The 21,449-nt window shown below is 39.3% G+C and overlaps 2 protein-coding genes across 2 annotated transcripts; both read right to left on the reverse strand.

Moving 5' to 3' along the window:
• Positions 1-252: 252 nt before the first annotated feature.
• On the reverse strand, positions 253-4,869 carry LOC110868474 (peroxidase N). Its single transcript, XM_022117635.2, has 4 exons — positions 4,657-4,869; positions 4,154-4,336; positions 1,136-1,301; positions 253-735 (listed from the first exon to the last, which is right to left on the reverse strand). The coding sequence occupies exons 1-4, from the start codon at positions 4,867-4,869 to the stop codon at positions 311-313; spliced, it is 987 nt and encodes a 328-aa protein (XP_021973327.1). The 3' UTR covers positions 253-310.
• Positions 4,870-19,332: 14,463 nt separating this feature from the next.
• Positions 19,333-21,225, reverse strand: LOC110868475 (peroxidase N). The gene is made up of 4 exons (XM_022117637.2): positions 20,986-21,225; positions 20,510-20,692; positions 20,278-20,443; positions 19,333-19,874 (listed from the first exon to the last, which is right to left on the reverse strand). Exons 1-4 carry the CDS (start codon positions 21,196-21,198, stop codon positions 19,450-19,452), a joined length of 987 nt encoding a protein of 328 aa, XP_021973329.1. The 5' UTR covers positions 21,199-21,225; the 3' UTR covers positions 19,333-19,449.
• Positions 21,226-21,449: the final 224 nt, after the last annotated feature.

A 21,449-nucleotide genomic window follows, 5' to 3' on the forward strand; every position in this document is an offset into this window, starting at 1 on the left:
GGATTAGAATATATCAATGTTAGGCCCATTAGCATTCGAGGAGCATTTAATATAAGAGAGGAAATGTTAGAATATATCAATGTTAGGCCATTAGCGGATTTGTGTTCTGTCTATGAATTGGAGTTTGGAGTCAAATGTTGAACATCCTTTTCAATTACCAACACCTCTAATTAAATATTGTTCTTAGTTTGTAATTCCTCTTCAAACGGTTAACTCTTTTAAAACCATATTCAATATAGAGGTTGCAACCATATTATTCTAATGTCATATGTTTTGTAAAATATTTGTGTCACATATATAAAAAATAAATCTATGAATTAACAACCCTGCAATTCTTCCTAATCTCCCCAGAAGATCCTGTAAGTGGTTGAATATTCCCCAGTTTCACCATGGAATGCTTAAAATCATCCAAGAAAATCTGCCAGTTTTTGCTGTAGAGCTCAACAAGACTTCGTGTAGTTGAGATAGCCTCATCACTCGAATACAACACTTGATCAGATTCAAGAAGTCCACGCCCGTTGACCAAGTTTCGAAAGTAATGGTTGTCAAAATTCTCAGTCGAGTTCCAGTCAAGAGCTGTCGTTTGCCTACCATCTCCATTCACCGGACATAGATTTTGTAGAACCGATACCATACTCGAGTCAAGTAACGTACTATCAGGTGCATTCGTTCCAGAGAAGTTGAATAATCTGTTTCTAAATGTTGCGCAACTTGCTTTCCCAAATGTATGTGCACCTACACAGGGTTCAAATATAAAAATATTTTTATCATTTAACCACTTTTGTTCTAGACACCTAAAAAACAATTCATACACCACTCACATGTCATACGAGCCTGTATCGCATGGATAAAATGGTCATATGGCGGTATGACATGGAAAAAAATGGCGATATTAATCGTACGAGGGCCAATCATACAACCTATATGATATATAGACCGACAAAAAATTGACTGATGTGACAAACAAAGACTTAATGTGACCACTAGCAAACCAATATGGCATGTACGAACTTTTTTCACCGTGTCACGTGGCCCATATGATGTGACATGTGGGCTAGCGTAGACTGATAGGGGTGGTGTATGTTTAACAACGCCCATTTGGTATCAGATCCAACTATTTTTTTTTTTATCAAACCTGAAAGTATGACGACATCAGTGATATTGAGGCCCACAGCTTCAAACTTGCGAGTAATGTTACCCAGAGTCTCAAAGGGTGCAGGTAACATTAGGTTAGCCCCCGTTTGGTTTGCCACAAGTCCATCTCTTCTTCCTAGTGGCACGTCATATCGTCGTCCTCCACTCTGCAAACCATTTCTAGTTAGTTTTTGGGTCGGTTTTTGAAGATCAATAATCAAGTCCATCCGAAACGGTTACGGGCCGGTATCTATTATTATTTGTTTAGTTTTCTTATTGGGTCGAACAATTTAAGTGTTTTATGTTTATGTCTTGAATATGGGCCGGAGGCCATATGTTATGTAATGAGTCAAACACTAGAAGTCCATTAGGTTTAACAAGTTGGGTTTGGGCTGTGCACAAGATGAAACGGTGCGAGTATGATTAGTAACCGTATGTACGGTTATCATGCAAACGACATATCTCTTTGTGAAGAGACGCAACGGTTGAAGAACACACCGTTTCATCTCGTATATATACACGACACAATCCAGATTTGATGTACATCAGATTTCGTTTTATAAAGTTCAGTTCGTATTAGTTATTGTTATTCAAAGTTTGCGGTTAGTTTGAAGTTCAAGTTTGTTCAGTTCGATTCACAGTAAGTTCATAATCATTCTGCATATATTCGGTTAGATTGTTCATGATGAAGTATTGTGATTATTGTGGGTTGTTTGAAAACGATTGTGTGTGCGGTCACAACACCGTCCGTTCCGAATGGTCCTGGGTTTCCGATGACGATGATACCAACATTGGTATCAGAGCCAAAGGTTTAACAGGAAGCGGAAGGAGTTGTGATCATGATGGGAACCGGGTTTGTGGAGACAAGGGAAAATCGGTGGAAACCGATTACGTTGAAGATATTGTTCGTAGTGGAAAGTGCGGCCGGGCGGCGGAAGAGGATGAGTACGCGCAGGGGAAGCCAACCATGCGAACCGGGAAGTCACCGGTGAAGAAGTTTCCAAAGAAAATGGTTCCAAAGGGATTCGTGAAGAAGTCCGGTAAGAAAGCAAATGCACCGGTGGGTAGGCCAAGGAAACCGGGAATCCGTTGCTTCAAGTGCAAGGAATTTGGTCACATCGCCTCGATTTGCCCAATTAAGTATATCAAGTTATCGCCGTTACCAATTGAAAGTGATTATGTGGTTAAAGACACTTGTGGTGGCAAATGGGATTCAATATGGGTTGTTGATCCTACGTTCAAAACACATATGACAGGAAACCGGAATATGTTTAAGTGTTTCAATAGACACTTTGGGGTTGTGACAAACGAAAGTAGGAAGGATTTTTCGTTTGTGCATGGTATAGGAGAAGTTAGAGTGCCGGTGGACGGCAAAGACAAGACGATCCCGTGTGTAAGTTATGCTCCAAGTCTAAACAAGAACGTGTTAAGTCTAGAACAACTTTTGTTTCAAGGGATAGAAACGGTTACAACGGGGGAAACGTGTGTGTTAAAGAAGATGTCTGGATGTCGCTCGAAAGGGTTCGACATTTATGAAGATAAGTCGGAAGTCGACTTGGAACAAGATTATCTCAACGCTTTCTATGATAATCTTGGCGTTGACAACGGATACAAGAAGGAAAAGAAAGAATTCCAAGAGTGTTTGGGTGAATACTACGAAAAGGAATTCGAGAAAGAAAGAAACAAGAAGAAGGTGTACGGTGAAAATTCAAGGGCAAGAAAGAAGGAAGTCGTGTATTCCAAGAAAGCAAAGAAGGCGCTTTTGATTTACATTGAAGGCGAAAAAGATAACCCGCGTCAATCAAGAGAAACGCTTCGGGAACGAGCGTTAATTCTCTCACAACTCGAGGAAGACGTCATCGAAAGAAACATGATTATGGAAAGTTGTGTAGAACCGGGAGATCTTATTACGTTGCACGAGGAAATAAAGAAACACCAAAGGTTTTTCGAAGCACCGTTCAAAGAAGTCTTGATTTGGTTTATTTCGGATTTTCTTGGAATTGTATGTGAGAAAGCAATGCCACCCGAGTTGATTGATGGCCGAGACCTTAGTCTCATATTGTTACATCGCATTGTAAAGCACAACGGAGGGTTTAAGGAAGTGATGGAGAAGAATATGTGGGATGTAATCGTGGCCAAGTACGGTTATGAACCGGATGATGCATACGAGATGAAAGTCGCCTACATCTATTACTTGGAACTAGTCGAGTGATACTTCGACTACATGAAGAAGGAGCGTGGAAAAAAGGAAGATGTCATGGCTCGAAATTCAAGTAACAACTGCGGTTGGCTCGAAGAATCAAGCGACGACGAAGTGGTGGTCAAGATAGAGGTCACCAACAATCGCAAGGAGTGATCACGGCTAGAGACTCGGATGTTCTTGCTTAGGGCGGTGAATGAAGATCAATAATCAAGTCCATCCGAAACGGTTACGGGCCGGTATCTATTATTATTTGTTTAGTTTTCTTATTGGGTCGAACAATTTAAGTGTTTTATGTTTATGTCTTGAATTTGGGCCGGAGGCCATATGTTATGTAATGGGTCAAACACTAGAAGTCCATTAGGTTTAACAAGTTGGGTTTGGGCTGTGCACAAGATGAAACGATGCGAGTATGATTAGTAACCGTATGTACGGTTATCATGCAAACGACATATCTCTTTGTGAAGAGACGCAACGGTTGAAGAACACACCGTTTCATCTCGTATATATACACGGCACAATCCAGATTTGATGTACATCAGATTTCGTTTTATAAAGTTTAGTTCGTATTAGTTATTGTTATTCAAAGTTTGCGGTTAGTTTGAAGTTCAAGTTTGTTCAGTTCGATTCACAGTAAGTTCATAATCATTCTGCATATATTCGGTTAGATTGTTCATGATGAAGTATTGTGATTATTGTGGGTTGTTTGAAAACGATTGTGTGTGCGGTCACAACACCGTCCGTTCCGAATGGTCCTGGGTTTCCGATGACGATGATACCAACAATTTTCATTTTCATGTATATATTCATGATGCTTACAAAGACAACTGAATAACGAGCGGCTACAGCCAGAATATCTGCACAAGAAACTACTCCACTGCATGAACTTTCCACAGCACTTTTGATCGAATCCACCAACTCAAATCCCCGAGCCGAATTGATGTTTGGTAAAGCAAACTTCTCTCCATCGGCTCCATCGAGTAAGATCGATGCATCACATCCCTGATTACTTGAAATATTGCAAATGTTAGAGCAACACATGAATGTCTAGGTAGTTGATTTCAAATATGCATGTATATATGTAATTTTTTTTATATATTTTATATAACCGTGAGAACAAAAACTTAGTGTCCACCAATGCCCTGCTAACCAATGAGAACATGTTAAACGCAACTTGTGATGGGCAGGTGACCTTCAAGAGGTTAAAAAAAACCCAATTAAAGCTGCATTTAAACTTGAAACCTCCACTAAAGGGAATTACCACAACGCCGCCCCCTTGAAGGTTATATATATTATTGATTAGAAGTTAGAGGAGGACTTACATTTACAAAACAATCATGGAAGTGTAGCCGAAGCAAAGAAGCTGCCATTCTTGGTTCAGTTTTAATCACCTTAGTAATTTGGTCACGTACAATGGTGCGAAGATTAGGACATGTCTTTGAGTAGAAATCAGTTGTTAGTTGAGAAGTTGCAAGCAAACACAGCATTGAGATGGTTATAAACCATGCAAAATTAATGTTGTTTGAAGTCTTCATGGGTACAAGTGATGTTTTCTTCAGAGAAATTGGTGTGAAATATAGTTGGAGATTCACTATATTTATAGTCTAGTCAATGACAGAATGGTTGGAAAATATAGAATTACTTAAGATGCAGCTTCACAAGATTATAGAGGAAGATAAAAAATGGAAAAGTTTGAACCAACCAAATTGTTATTTAACGTAGATAAAACTTAAGAGTTAATTATATTTTTCGCCTTACAGTTTTCGAACTAACGGATATGATGTTGGCCTTAATTGTGTGATCAAAGTTTGACTAGAAGTGCAAGGGTTGATTATCACTAGTTTAAAGTTATTTAGACGGCGGTTACAAGGCGGTTATAAAGTTCGGGGGGTGATTATGTCATTTCAGAAGTTTGTAACCACCACTCAAGGAATCGATGTGTCTCTTGGAGACACACCTCTAGATCGACGGCCACAAGGAAGACAAGAAGAGACGTGACTTTTGGATCAAGAGACGCAACTCTACAGAATCATTCTCAACCACATGTTTTAGAGACGTGACTATTCGTGAAAGGACACGACTCTACACTCGCACCCATTGAAGTCTATAAATAGTTTAGGATTTTCTTTTGTTATTGTAATCTGGAATCTTGTATCTTGCATCTTGTAACAATCAGGTTCTATTGTTCATTTATTAATACGATTGCGTATTAGGGTTAATCCCTCTCTTCTTGTTCTTTGTTCGATTATTATTTTGTTCTTGATTGATGGGTTGAATTCATGGTCTCCTGGGATCTATATATGATCCCTATTATACATTTCCAATAATGTAAAGGTGTTCGTGGCTTTGTCCGTTACATTTTTAAAGGAGAAAGGTATCACTTACCCTTCAGACCTTCACACGAAGATAATTATGTTTTGTTCGATTAGATGATTAATAAATCAAACTCTAGTGTGTTTGAGAAGCTAAAGAAGACACAAAAAGATTAGACATCATCAATCATTCTTCTGATGCTTATATCGCAAGCTTTATAGTAATCCGTATAGGCTTGGATATCTCCAAAATCGTTGGGAAAACTTTCAGATTGAAATATTTTGCTGGTACTTCCAAACTTTAATTGTATAATTCTAAAAAAAGAGAGTAACAAGAACAAAGATGCACGTTTTGTCCTGAAAACACTTACCGAAATTAAACTAAAGACCTTCGTTACATAGTGGAAGAACAATCAACGTTTCATATACTGGTATTACTGCTAACACTGTAGGTCCCTCTCGGAGGATGAGATTCAACCTTAACCTTGTTATACTAACACACTAGCAAGTGCGGAATCCAAGCTAGTGAGCAAACCGGGATGAAACAAGCACAAACATAAACACACAAAGATTCACCGATTAACACCACTTGTATTAATGCGAATGAAAGGTTCCGGTTACAAGCACAATGTTTACAAATCAGTTTTGCAAACCCTCTAGTGTGTGTGTGTGTTCCTGGACAGAATGCTCTCAATATCTTTCTATCTCTCTGTGTGCATCTATCTAAGTGTCTCTATGAAACCAACACACTGCATGGGTATTTATACCCAACATAGCAAGTCTGGTCGAAAGATCATCTGTCGATCACAAAGCCATCGAAGAATACACATATACTTCGAAGGATGGCATATCCTTCGAAGTCCATCTGTATTCTTCGTGGTATATCTTTCGAGCTCATCGAAGGATAGAAACAATCCTTCGATGGCCCAACCTTCGACACAGGACACATTACAACCATTTAACAACTGTTTGGCCAAGTCAAACCGGAGGATGGTTGACTTGGTCAAACTTACAAGACTAACAGGAACATCGTTTTACATCGTGACCGAACACAGACAAAGTACAGACACAAGTGCACCAACAAACTCCCCCTTGGCTGTAGCTTTGTCTCGATCTTCGATGGGTGCAGATTTGTCTCGATCTTGATCATCGTTGATCTTCATGTCTTCAAGACTCTGATGTCCTTCCAAGTCTTCAATGTCGGAGGATCTTTAAAGTCTTCACGTCTTGAAAGCAGAGAGTGTATCAGCAAACTACCCGTATCATGTAGGAAGTGTGTTGACAAACTCCCCCTTAACATAAGCTCCCCCTTGAGTTATGCTCGTGGATGACTTTATCTTTATAGTTTGAGATCCTTGTGGTGTTGATGATGGTCCGCGGCAACTCGATCATCTTCATCTTTTGAGTGCCTTCGCGTCGTGTCTTCATTCCGAAGCTTGTCATCGACCATGTTCTCCTAGCCTTTAGAATCTGCACATGCAAGAAATCTAAACGCGTAATGAGAACAACTGCTTGGAATAGTTAGCATAAACAAAAGACACACGAATGACCATGTCACAATCAAACACCGTCCGACAGTTTGAAAGTTTAGTAAATTTGTCAATTTTAGACTTTAACTTTCAAAACATGCAAATTTTGACCGTTTATGAAGTTTTAGTCAATTCGGTTTTCGTTCAGGTTTCAGGTAACGAAGACTCGAGCTCCAACATCGTACGATCGAAAATAAAGTAGTAATAAAATCTTTTTGGCTTTTACAAAGTTTATATTAAAATAGATTTTAGGTGAGTTTTAATATTTCGAAATGTAAAGACTGAAAGCAGTAAATAAATATATACAGACATTCTTTTTGCTAGTTTCGAGGGTAAGAGAATCATATCAGTGTACGGTCATGCCAAAACACTCTTGTTGTTCAGTTAGTTAACATTAAGAAAAGCATCCTATAACAATTATCGGTATTGTTGTCCACTTAAGCTCAACTTATCAGATGTAATCATGGCGAGGGGATACGTTAAGGTATGATTTATACTTACCGACCGGTGTTCATCCATATCACGACACATTCCCGTATCAAGGTATGCACGAGGGTTCATCTTAACGGTGAGTATACCGATTATCATCTGTTTGACCGTATATGATGTGAGATTCTCACTTATTTTGATTTGAAAACAAGCCCTATGTGATATAATCACTTATTGATGAGGAACTTGATTTTCATATGCATGAGGGCACAGGAGCAAGTCCGTGAACAGGTCAGTACTTCCGTACAGCAGAGAGACGAACTTGACTCCCGGAAAAATGTGATATATTATCACTTATTTTGATATGGACATGTGATTGTTTATCACTTATTGAGGTCGAATGCAGTATGTAATATGTACACGTATGTATAGTATCATGGAAGATCTAGACTTGCGTCCCCGTTATTTTTCGGTAAAAGATACAACCATGATACCCAGATGATAAGCAGCATAAAGACCGAATATCTCAGAACCTCGGCAATCTCTCAAACGAAATTTCGGTACTAAGACCATATGCCAATGAATGGTTCCCACCTGATCTTCAGTCGATTTAAGTTTATATCACCCTGCACACTTTAAAATGATTGTGAGCCTACCGATACATCTTATATAGAGCTGCTTATCGTTTTGCATTTTAGGTTTAAAGAGGTTTGGATAGACCACTGATGTACTATCATTTTCTCTTTTGCTCGCCAGGAAACTCATTTTTGTTTTTCTATTGTTTTTGTGTTTTTGAAATTTTTCGATGTTTTTGGATTTTCGATTTTTGGATTTACTCCCCCTAAAATCAATAAACTAAGACAAATTTAAAACACAAAGGTATGTACAAAAATGATTTTCCGATGTTGATTTTACTCTTGCTTGACCTTAATGTCGTTTACCAATAATAAAAAGTCAAATCTTGATTTGTCAAAAGCTTTGGTAAAAAGGTCAGCACGTTGGTCATCGGTGTGGACCTTAACAACATCGATTAGCCTTTTCTCAAAGCAATCACGTATGAAGTGATATTTGATTTCGATGTGTTTGGTCTTTGAATGCTGCACAGGATTTCTAGTGATCTGTAATGCAGCAGAATTATCAACGTAAATAGGAGTAGTTAGGAATTCAAAACCGTAGTCCCGCAATTGTTGTTGGATCCACAGGACTTGAGAACAACAACTCGAGGCAGCAATATATTCAGCTTCGCATGTCGATGTAGCGACGCATGTCTGCTTCTTGCACTGCCATGTGACTAGGCGATTTCCTAAAAACTGACATCCAGCCGTTGTGGATTTGCCGTCGATTTTGCATCCGCCAAAATCAGAATCACTGAAAGCGACCAATTCAAAGTTATTATCCCTAGGGTACCATAGACCGGTGTCAGGGCAACCCTTCAAATAACGAAAAATCCTTTTTACAGCTGCAAGATGTGAGGCCTTCGGGTTGACTTGATATCTGGCAAGCAGGCACGTTGGATACATTATGTCTGGTCTTGATGCTGTGAGGTACATAAGAGATCCGATCATTGCGCGATAGTGTGAGGGGCTAACAGCTTCACCCTTCAAGTCTGGAGTAATTCCGTGATTTGTCGGTAATGGGGTACCAATGGGCATTGCATCTGACATCTGGAACCGGCTCAAGATGTCACCAACATATTTAGTCTGATGGATGAATATCCCAGACTCAGTTTGTTGCACTTGTAGGCCCAAGAAGAAGGTCATTTCCCCCATAGCACTCATCTCGAATTTATCCTGCATAATGCGCTCGAAATTCCTACACAAGACATCATTAGTAGAACCAAAAATAATATCATCAACGTATACCTGTACCAGAAGAAGATCTCCATCTTGTTCTTTGATGAAAAGAGTACAGTCGATAAGACCTCTGCGAAAACCGTTCTCCAGTAGATAGTGAGATAAGGTTGCATACCAAGCTCGCGGTGCTTGATGAAGACCATAGAGAGCTTTGTTGAGCAACCAAACCCGATCGGGATGGATAGGATCTTCAAAACCTGGAGGCTGTTCGACGTATACCTCTTCTTCAACCACACCATGTAAGAATGCACTTTTCACGTCCATCTGATAAACCTTGAACCCTTTGAAGGACGCATAAGCCAGAAAGATCCGAATTGCTTCCAGACGTGCAACAGGTGCATATACTTCGTTGTAGTCGATCCCTTCAATCTGACGAAAACCTTGAACGACTAAACGTGCTTTGTTCCGGATAACAACTCCGCGGTCATCCTTTTTGCATTTGAAAACCCAACGGGTACCAATCTTCTTGTATCCAGCAGGTTTCTCTACGAGTTTCCAGACACCAAGCTTCTGGAATTGTTGCAGTTCTTCCTGCATTGCTTCAACCCAAGAGTTATCTTTCAAGGCTTCTTTCCAAGTTCTTGGCTCTTCCTGTGAAACATAACACGCGAAAGACCAATCGTTTTGTTGCCCGGATTCTCGAATAGCTGCATACAGGCCTGCATTGTTGTTGTTTCGCAACATGTTTCTTGTTTGAATGCCACTTTGCACATTTCCAATGATGTTTTGTTGAGGATGGGTATTATGAATCCTTGTTTCTGGATTATCTGGTACTGGAATGTTTATACCCAGGTTGTTGAGATTGAGATCAACAACTAAATCAATGCCCGGAATTGACGAAGAGGATGATGCAGTAGCTTCAGCTGTTCTAGGGGCATCCACGGAGGAGTACCCTCTGAAGTACCATGAACTGCTGTTGTTGGAGCTTCTTGATCTGCATCTAGAAATTCATCATCCTCTGAAGATTCGTTCAATTCGGCAGCATCGTGAAAATCCTCATTGTCGAGAGTATTATTGTTCACCGAAGATGGTTCTTGATTGACAAGAATTGGACGAACCACTGGTGAAACTGTTGCATTGTCACTCTTGAAAAACATCCTTGCCGCAGCACTTTCTTCAACGGCTTCAACATTGATCGAATTGAAAAAGTCATCGTACTCAAACATCCAAGGCTGACCAGGACATTTGACTGGCAAAGTGTGCCTTTGTACTCTGACCTCAGACCATTCCTCGACCCTTTTAGTCACTAGATTCCAGACTCGTAAGTTAGGGGTGGCATACCCAAGAAAGTATCCATCAATTGCTTTTGCCCCAAACTTTCCATTAGGATCGATGATTGTGCATGGAGCTCCAAACGGTTCAAGATAAGACAAATCTGGTTTCCGTTTTTGAAGAAGCTCAAAGCAGGTCTTATTGTGCCTTTTGACTGTAAGGACTCGGTTCAATGTGTAACATGCAGAGGCCACAGCTTCAGTCCAGAATGGAATGGGCAACTGCGACTCTACCAACATTGTCCTAGCAGTCTCGATCAATGTGTGGTTCTTACGTTCAGCGACACCATTCTGTTGAGGAGTATAAGCTGTACTAAACTCATGAAGAATACCCTTTGAAGTGCAAAACTCCGCCATGGCATGATTTTTAAATTCAGTACCATTGTCGCTACGTATCCGCCTAACCTTTAACTTATACAAATTCTCAATCTGAATGATCAAGTTTTTGATAATACCAAAGGTTTCACTCTTGTGTGCCATGAACGCCACCCAAGAAAATCTTGAATAATCATCAGTTATCACGAGGCAGTATTGATCACCCCGAATGCTCTTGTGCTTGACAGGACCGAACAAATCCATGTGCAAACGTTCAAGAGGAACTGCCACCGTGTTGATCTTCTTTGTAGGGTGCTTCTTCTTCGTTTGTTTTCCCTTCTGGCACGAAACACAGACGTCTTGAAGATGGAAGTTTTTGAGGGGAACACCATTCACCAATTCATTTGAAACCAAATGATTCATTTTGCGTAAGTGAATGTGACCCATTCGCCTGTGCCAAGAGATAGTGTCCTTTTCTGTGGCTTTGGAAACGAAACAAGTTGCTTGTGCAGACGTAGTAATAGCTTGGCTCATATCAAGGACGTACAAATCATTTATCCTTGGAGCTGACAAGAGAATCCATTCTTTTGGAATTTTGAAGCCGGGTTTCAGCACATAACATCCATTAGCATCAAAGTGTACTGAGAATTGCTTGTCACAAATTTGAGAAACACTAAGAAGATTGTGATCAAGTTGTTGCACAAAGTTGATCTTGTCAAAGCTGACAATCCCGTTGGATATCATTCCTTCACCCGTTATATAACCACCCTTATCTCCAGCAAAAGCAACATAACCTCCTCTAATAGATTTGACGTCGTAGAGAAGCTTCATGTTGCCTGTCATGTGCCTGGATGCCCCACTATCAACAATCCAATGACTACTGATAGTTCCTCCTGGAACACCCTGCACATGAACTCAATTGATTAGTTGGAGATGGGCACCCAAGCCATTGTGGTCTTGGGTCTTCCATTTTCATCAATAACAATAACTTCTTGTCTTTGATGGTTGGTGAATTGTGATGTTCCCCCTGATTCATTAACCGTTTTTGGTTTCCAGGTCTGTTTTGTTTTACCAGTGTTGTTCTTTAAAATTTTAACTTCATGATTGTCTGAAGTTTTTGAATTGTCTGGTTTTACAGAAACAGATGTTTTGTTAACCACATCGGTTTTAATTGCCTTTTCAATTTTCTTGACCTGTTGGCGTTTCTGTTTCTTTTCCCTTTCTTTTACAAGGCGGGGATCTTGTTTTGCAGAAATAGTTTGCCTGCGGTCAGCTTGGTCACGGGGAACATCAACCTTTTCTTTTTGCTTATGAAGATATGGACAATTTCTAATTATATGTCCAATTGTTCCACACTCAAAACATGATCTTCGTTCAACAAACCCCGAAGTATCATGTGATCGTTTAGCCGATGATGTTGAACTTTGTGAACCCGAGGTACTAGGCTTTGAACTGTTTTGTTCATTTCTTTTCAGAACAGTAGCTTTCTTGACAAAATCCAAGTTAGATTTATTTTCAAACGTTTCAATTTTGTCCGTTCCCGTCGATTTCACAAAGTTTACATTCTTGTTTTTCTTCTGATTCGGCTTCTTTTGCGTTTGAGCCGGTGATTTTCCTTTTGGCTTGGTGTGATTTTGCTGTTTCTGCACTGTTGGTAATTTCTTGTTGCCATATTGTTTTCAAATTTCGTTCTTTGGAATAGGAGGACACTGTGTAACTGTAACACATGGTCCAGTCTTTCCCAAAAACTTACTAGTCGAATTCTCAAAGACTTTACTGATTAAGGATTGATTCACATTCTTAATAGGAAAATCTTTGTCAGAGTAGATTTTATCATCACCAACAAGAGTGTACAGCAAGTTCACACTCTCCGACTCTTCTGCAGATGAGGACTTGATTGCAACAGTCTTAGCAGGTTTTGCAGGAGGATCACATAGAATATGATTCTCAAGAGGTATGTCCTCATTTTTAACTACCGCATCAGACTTTGCTGAATCAGTATCATCAGATTCATCATCAGAAGAATCAGCATCCTCAATCACAACTGGAGGATCCTGATTCTGTTCAGCAGTTACAAATCTGCTGACACATCTGAATCTGAGGATACTTCTTTCTGGTATCCGAGTCCTGCTGCAAACTCTTTCACATCTAGAGGCACAGATGGTTCAAAGAACACTCTGTCCTCTTCATCCGGCATGGCATCATAATTATGTCTCACTGGTGGTGGACAATTCTTATAGCCTATGCACGTGACATCCCTTTTCTCCTTTTGGACATCAATGATGTGATCCAACACATAGCTAGAACTCAAATAACTATCTAACTTGAGTTGGATTGCCTCACTTTCCGTTTTTACACAAGCCATTTCTTTTTGCATTGTCTCAAGACGAGATATATACAAATTAATGTCCGTTTGTTTTCTGGAAACCATTTTAGTTAGTTCGGTTTTATCTTTCTTTAATTTCTCGATTACCGACTTAAATTCCTTTTCATGGTTTTCGTAAAACATGTTGGCTTCAGTGCATTTGGAAAGGTCCACAGTCAATTTCTGATTGTGGATAAAAGTCATATCATACTTTTCTTGCAAAGCTTCATGCTTACTTTGCAAGTCACACAACTTCTCATTCACTGTAGTATGTTTGTCTTGCAAGTCAAACAAACTAGCTTGTAAAGCATCATGTTTGCCTTGCAACTCAGACATACTTTTCTCTACATCAGCACATCTAGCACGCAATCTATCACATTCATCACAATTAACAACAGTGGGTTCATCGACACATACCTGACTTGATGAACCGTCGACATTAGCCATAAAGGCTGAATGGAGAGAAGACGAAGTATAAGCAGCTTGATCCACCAGAATAGATCTTCTATCACTTAGTGCTGCAGCTTCCTCCAAGAGCTCATCAATATCAGCATCAACCGAAACATTTGCTGTCTCACCCACATGATCATCACCTGAACTTGAGGATTCTTCATCTGAACTCCTGCTATATCCCGAAGAGTCTTCATCCTCAGAAGATTCACCACCATTGGCGGAAGATTCTCCACCACTGATGTGAACTACATCCTTCACAACTTGAGCAAAACATGCTGTTCCATCTGGAGCATCACCACCCAACTGGATTGACCAGTCACAACCTTCATCCACCTGAACCGTAAGTGCCCGGTTGGTTTGGTTGTTGACGGGCACCAATGCACGCTCATTGTTTCTGTTCTGGTTCTGCTGGTTGCCTTGGTTTCTGAAGGGGTTTTGGTTCCCGTGCTGTGCTGGCTTTGTACATTCCCTTTTAAAGTGACCCCGTTCACCACAGTTGAAGCACTTCACTGCCTGTTTATCGAACCCATACTTGGTGTCTCTCTTACTCTCCAAGCTGGTTCTGCCCGTACTTTCCATCCAATCCTTTGCCCTTCTCACAGCACTAGCAAAGGCCCACTTGATATCCATCAAGTCCATCTCTTCTTTATCAATCTGCCTATAGTCTTCTTGTGTCAGATTAATGTTGCCAATCTGACCTTCTATTAACCCATAGTACGCGCTTACTACAGTGTTAAGCAGCTCCATGTGTTCCTTAGCTACTTCTACACTGACTTTAGAGAAACTTGAAGTGTCGAGCTGTACTGTACTTGGCTTTGATTGCTGACCAGCAGATGATGTTCCTCCATAACATGCACGTTGTTGTTGAGCAGGAGGAGGAGGAGGTGGTTGTATTGGATTTCCATACATGTCTGTGGTGGGATGTGGTTTAACAGGAACTTGCACTGGATTGCCATACATATCCGTGCTTGTGACAAACGCCGTTTGTAGTGGAGCATGTGGACCGGTTCTTGCAGACGAAGTACTGGAAGTTCCATAATACATTTCTGGATTTTGTGGCAGTGGAACTCTCTTCGCCTTTAATGTTTCCTCCTGATCCTTGTTTTCCAAAAGCTGCACGAAGTCGTTGATATTTGTAGTTCTCAACACTCCGTTATACTTCAGGATTTCCAAGAAACTACTCCACTGGGGAGGCAAAGCATCAGCAAACTTCTTCACCACTTCTGCTTGAGTTGTTGCTACACCAAAATTATTCAACTCAGTAAGCAAATGATAAAACCGGCTTGTCATGTCTCCCAAAGACTCCTTATCCATGCACGTGAAACAGTCAAATTCTTTCTTGAGCAGATCATGACGCAATTGACGTGTTGCTTCATTCCCTACTCCTCTGGTTTTCAACCCGTCCCACAGCTTCTTAGTCGTCTTGAAACTGACAAACTGGTGGTAGATATCCTTGCTCAACGCCTGAGTGAGAATGGCGTATGCTTTCTTTTCCAGATCATACGTTTTCTTTTGATCTTCAGGAAGATCTGCAAACGTAGCAGTATCTGAAGCAGCAACTTCTATAGCTTGATCGAAATCTGTAGTGAAACGTATCCACAGTTCGGTGTTTTGACCAAGAACGTATGTACGGAATCTATCAACCCAGCCCGGATATTCATTTAAATGCATCAACTTCGGAGGTCGATTCAAACTTCCGGTTTCGCTTTCGCTCAATAAGATACTTTGGATGCTCGGAGTTTGATTCGATACTAATGCCCATTGACTTGAAGATATGGCATTTGCTTGTGAAGATGTAGACACCGGAGACTCGGCCCATGAAGGTGATAGACTTGTACACGTGTACTTTCCACTATCAGGAGCCGGTGTACCCCACCATGAGGGAGTGGAACCTGAACTTGTATATTTTCCACTGTCTGGAGCCGGAGTTCCCCACCAACTCGGATTCATGTTTTATAAATTGAATTCCTGAAAATAACACTCAAAACAACTAAACGATTATAGTGACCAGCCGAAAGATCCAAGCTCGAAGGACAGAAACTTATTGAACTAAAACAGACCACAATCGAAGGATCAACACTTGTTCGAAGGATCAACAGTGTTCGAAAGATCACTGTTGAATTTCGAACAGTGATTTCGAAAGATTCACAAACTCGAAAGATTCACAATTTGAAAGATCCTTATCTTTCGAATATATATCCTTATCTTTCGAACAACTATCCTTCGAATAGATTCCTGGATCGAAGGATAAGACTCTGACTTCGAAGGATGGGTCGAAAGATGTATATCTATCGAAGCTTCCTTGATCGAAAGATGATTTTTCGATGTCGAATGATATCCTTCGAATACTCCTGACACACTGACACTGATATGACAGGTTGGTGAAAAGGTGATGGGTTGGTGAAGTCAACTTTCAGCAAAAGAGTATGGACAGACCATGCCTTTTCTACCAACTTTGATTTTGAAATAAAATATTCCCAAAAAGGAAAACCTTATCCAGAAAATCCGGTCACCGGAACCCACCGGAATTATGGCCGGAAATCACCAAATATCTTAAAAACAAGTTTTAAGTTACCCAACCCGCCTTAGAACACACCCGAAAGGTTTAGAACACGTTTTTATGCCAAGAAATCCAAGAAAATCACTAAAAACGGGAGCTAAACCAAGTGTCCAAACACACCAAGAACTTGAACAAACCCGGTTTTAAACAAGGTAAAGAGCCACGGCTCTGATACCACTTGTAGGTCCCTCTCGGAGGATGAGATTCAACCTTAACCTTGTTATACTAACACACTAGCAAGTGCGGAATCCAAGCTAGTGAGCAAACCGGGATGAAACAAGCACAAACACAAACACACAAAGATTCACCGATTAACACCACTTGTATTAATGCGAATGAAAGGTTCCGGTTACAAGCACAATGTTTACAAATCAGTTTTGCAAACCCTCTAGTGTGTGTGTGTGTTCCTGGACAGAATGCTCTCAATATCTTTCTATCTCTCTGTGTGCATCTATCTAAGTGTCTCTATGAAACCAACACACTGCATGGGTATTTATACCCAACATAGCAAGTCTGGTCGAAACATCATCTGTCGATCACAAAGCCATCGAAGAATACACATATACTTCGAAGGATGGCATATCCTTCGAAGTCCATCTGTATTCTTCGTGGTATATCTTTCGAGCTCATCGAAGGATAGAAACAATCCTTCGATGGCCCAACCTTCGACACAGGACACATTACAACCATTTAACAACTGTTTGGCCAAGTCAAACCGGAGGATGGTTGACTTGGTCAAACTTACAAGACTAACAGGAACATCGTTTTACATCGTGACCGAACACAGACAAAGTACAGACACAAGTGCACCAACAGCTCAAACTTGTTTACTAGCCTAACAAATTTCTATAGTGCCTATATTTCTATATTAGACACTCGCAGCTCAAACTTGTTTACTAGCCTAACAAATTTCAATTGAATATTCAATGGTAACTCAAATGTTACATATGATGATTGGTCTGTGAGTTACTATTGATCGCCTAAGTTGATGTTGAGAGCCTCAGGTACTATTGACTACAGTTACTATTGATAGTAGCATACCAATTACTACATATAATATACTTTGATCATACTTGCTACTCACAAGAAGTAACTTATAAACCAAGCAAGTAGACTAGATCATAAGCAATTCCCTAAAGCTTTTAACATTGTAATCGATTTTTTCACTTGTCGTCGGCCTTGGAATGGACCATGTCAAGGGAGCAATGCTCTTGGAACTCCTTGGTCACTAGGCGCCCCGACCCGTGAACCTCGGTTGGTTGCTGCCAAAAGTTCAAAATAATCCTGAACAAGTACACCTAACTTGTATCAATGTTGTTTATTGAGGTTTCACTTTAGTCTTAAGTAAATCAACTAAACTAAAATGAGTTTATAACACTAAAATCATTAACTATAACTAAGGTAAAATAAAATAGTGATAGTAATAGTAATAGTAATAATAATAACAACAAATAAAATTTGTAAAAAAATAACTGCGAAATAAAAAAAAACTTAAAACTATTAAAAATATACTTTAATTTAATAAAACTTAAATACATTGCGTAAAAAAGTTTTAAATGAATTATAAAATAAATGACAGGAGTGGATTCCGAATGACAAAGCATTAAAATTGCAGTGGTGTGTGGCATATATTAGAGTAAAGTTTGCAATCAGAAGGCTGCATAAATTGGATCATTGTTTTTATATTGCTAAAAGCAATACTTGGTTAAATAATAATGGCTTAACTCTACCAGATTGTATAAAATATATACATGGATTACTAACAATTTCATAAGTCAAAGTAAACTCAACCTTATCATAAAGCTGGTAGCCATTGCCACCCCTTAATCTCCACTATCTATTTTTATGCATATTCTTTGCTCAGTTTGAATCAACTTACTACTAAGTGATGGCTACCATCACCAACTTTGTTTGTCAAAAGCGCACGCTTAGGCGCAGAAACGCAGTGGAGCCCACCTTGTGCATTGCGTCTGGACTGGAAAGTGGAAACGTGACCTTTCAGGCTCTAGGGCGCAAGTTCATGCCAATTATCGGCCAAAAGTGGTAAAAGCCCCTATATAAGGCTAGAATCAACCTAAATAACCACAACCTAAAACAGCCTAAACTAGCCTGAAACATGTCTAAATGTTCAATTCTTTACTCAAACATGATAGAAACAAGAAGGTGGGGTCGAATTTGTGATTGTATAACCCTTAAACCCTCTCTGGTAATCTCTATTTAGCCCTATGTTTATCTAGCAAGGGTAATTATGGCAACAATTACCAATTAATGATATAGGGGGTAATACAGTTAATGATCATTTATTAGATATATGATAATAAGTGTCATATTTAATATACTTAAAAAATATCTATATAATCTATAATAAGAGATGAGAAGCTAATGTAAGTTTGCATATGTGTCAACCTCTCAGGCATGCCACATGTCCATGCTGATGTCATAATTCCGTTTTTATATATATAAATCTATATAATCTAATAATTTTGAAAATGCATTGGGATATGAAATGGGCATTGAATGCACCTGTGAAAAGTAATCATATCTCAAATCTCTCTTTCTTCTCTCTCTTTCTTTTCACTCTTAATCTCCATTTCTTTCCACCTCTTTCTTCTTCACACTTTCTTCTCATTTCAAAATCTCAGCCGATTCTAGGGTGATACACCTCTAAATATATGCAACAAGCCTCAGAGAATTTGATATATACGCTTAACTTAAGGGGATTAGAATGTATCAATGATAGGCCCATTAGCATTCGAGGAGCATTTAATATAAGAGAGGAAATGTTAGAATATATCAATGTTAGGCCATTAGCGGATTTGTGTTATGTCTATGAATTGGAGTTTGGTGTCAAATGTTGAACATCCTTTTCAATTACCAACACCTCTAATTAAAGATTGTTCTTGGTTTGTAATTCCTCTTCAAATGGTTAACTCTTTTAAAATCATATTCTATATAGAGGTTGCAACCATATTATTCTAATGTCATATGTTTTGTAAAATATTTGTGTCACATATATAAAAAAAAAATTCTATGAATTAACAACCCTGCAATTCTTCCTAATCTCACCAGAAGATCCTGTAAGTGGTTGAATATTCCCCAGTTTCACCATGGAATGCTTAAAATCATCCAAGAAAATCTGCCAGTTTTTGCTGTAGAGCTCAACAAGACTTCGTGTAGTTGAGATAGCCTCATCACTCGAATACAACACTTGATCAGATTCAAGAAGTCCACGCCCGTTGACCAAGTTTCGAAAGTAATGGTTGTCAAAATTCTCAGTCGAGTTCCAGTCAAGAGCTGTTGTTTGCCTACCATCTCCATTCACCGGACACAGATTTTGTAGAACCGATACCATATTCGAGTCAAGTAACGTACTATCAGGTGCACTCGTTCCAGAGAAGTTGAATAATCTGTTTCTAAATGTTGCGCAACTTGCTTTCCCAAATGTATGTGCACCTACACAGGGTTCAAATATAAAAATGATTTTTATCATTTAACCACTTTTTGTTCTAAACATATAAAAAACAATTCATACACCACTCACGTGTCATACGAGCCCATATGGCATGGATAAAATGGTCATATGGGCCGTATGACATGGAACAAAAAATGGCCACGTTAATCGTATGAGGGCCAATCATACAACCTATATGATATATAGACCGATAAAAAATTGACTGATGTGACAAACAAAGACTTAACGTGACCACTAGCAAACCAATATGGCATGTACGAACTTTTTTCACCGTGTCACATGGCCCATATGATGTGACATGTGGGCTAGCGTAGACTGATAGGGGTAGTGTATCTTTAACAACACCCATTTGGTATCAGATCCAACAATTTTTTTTTATCAAACCTGAAAGTATGACGACATCAGTGATATTGAGGCCCACGGCTTCAAACTTGCGAGTAATGTTACCCAGAGTCTCAAAGGGTGCAGGTAACATTAGGTTAGCCCCGGTTTGGTTTGCCACAAGTCCATCTCTTCTTCCTAGTGGCACGTCATATCGTCGTCCTCCACTCTGAAAACATTTCTGGTTAGTTTTTGGGTCGGTTTTCATTTTCAAGTATATATTCATGATGCTTACAAAGACAACTGAATAACGAGCGGCTACAGCCAGAATATCAGCACAAGAAACTACTCCACTGCATGAACTTTCCACAACACTTTTGATCGAATCCACCACCTCAAATCCCCGAGCCGAATTGATGTTTGGTAAAGCAAACTTCTCTCCGTCGGCTCCATCGAGTAAGATCGATGCATCACATCCCTGATTACTTGAAATATTGCAAATGATAGAGCAACACATGCATGTCTAGATAATTGATATCAAATATGTATGTATGTACTTATTTTTATTTTCATATTTTATATAACCATGAGAACAAAAACAAAGTGCCCACCAATACCCTGCTAACCCATGAGAACATATTGTTAAACGCAACTTGTGATGGACAGGTGACCTTCAAGAGATTAATAAAAAAACAATTAAAGGGAATTACCACAACGCCGCCTCCTTGAAGGTTATATATATTATTGATTAGAAGTTAGAGCAGGACTTACATTTACAAAACAATCATGGAAGTGAAGCCGAAGCAAAGAAGCTGCCATTCTTGGTTCAGTTTTAATCACCTTAATAATTTGGTCACGTACGATGGTGCGAAGATTAGGACATGTCTTTGAGTAGAAATCTGTTGTTAGTTGAGAATTTGCAAGCAAACACAACATTGAGATGATTACAAACCATGCAAAACTAATGTTGTTTGAGGTCTTCATGGGTACAAGTGATGTTTTCTTAAGAGAAATTGGTGTGTGAAATATAGTTGGAGATTCACTCAATTTATAGTCTAGTCAATGATAGATAATAGTTGGAAAATATAGAATTACTTAAGATGCAGCTTTACAAGATTATAGAGGAAGATAAAAATGGAAAAAGGTTTGAACCAACCAAATTGTTATTTAACGTAGATAAAACTTAAGAGTTAATTATATTTTTCGCCTTACAGTTTCCTAACTAATGGATATGA

Source organism: Helianthus annuus, chromosome 7, assembly GCF_002127325.2.
Source record: "Helianthus annuus cultivar XRQ/B chromosome 7, HanXRQr2.0-SUNRISE, whole genome shotgun sequence".
NCBI lineage: Eukaryota > Viridiplantae > Streptophyta > Magnoliopsida > Asterales > Asteraceae > Helianthus > Helianthus annuus.

Excerpts from the sequence above, each read along its gene's own strand:
- LOC110868474 (XM_022117635.2), bottom strand. The coding sequence starts at position 4,869 with ATGAAGACTTCAAACAACATTAATTTTGCATGGTTTATAACCATCTCA. Across the intron at positions 4,337-4,656 it reads TCCATGATTGTTTTGTAAAT|GGATGTGATGCATCGATCTT; the intron begins GTAAGTCCTCCT and ends TCAAGTAATCAG. Across the intron at positions 1,302-4,153 it reads CTCGTTATTCAGTTGTCTTT|AGTGGAGGACGACGATATGA; the intron begins GTAAGCATCATG and ends AATGGTTTGCAG.
- LOC110868475 (XM_022117637.2), bottom strand. The coding sequence starts at position 21,198 with ATGAAGACCTCAAACAACATTAGTTTTGCATGGTTTGTAATCATCTCA. Across the intron at positions 20,693-20,985 it reads TCCATGATTGTTTTGTAAAT|GGATGTGATGCATCGATCTT; the intron begins GTAAGTCCTGCT and ends TCAAGTAATCAG. Across the intron at positions 20,444-20,509 it reads CTCGTTATTCAGTTGTCTTT|AGTGGAGGACGACGATATGA; the intron begins GTAAGCATCATG and ends AAATGTTTTCAG.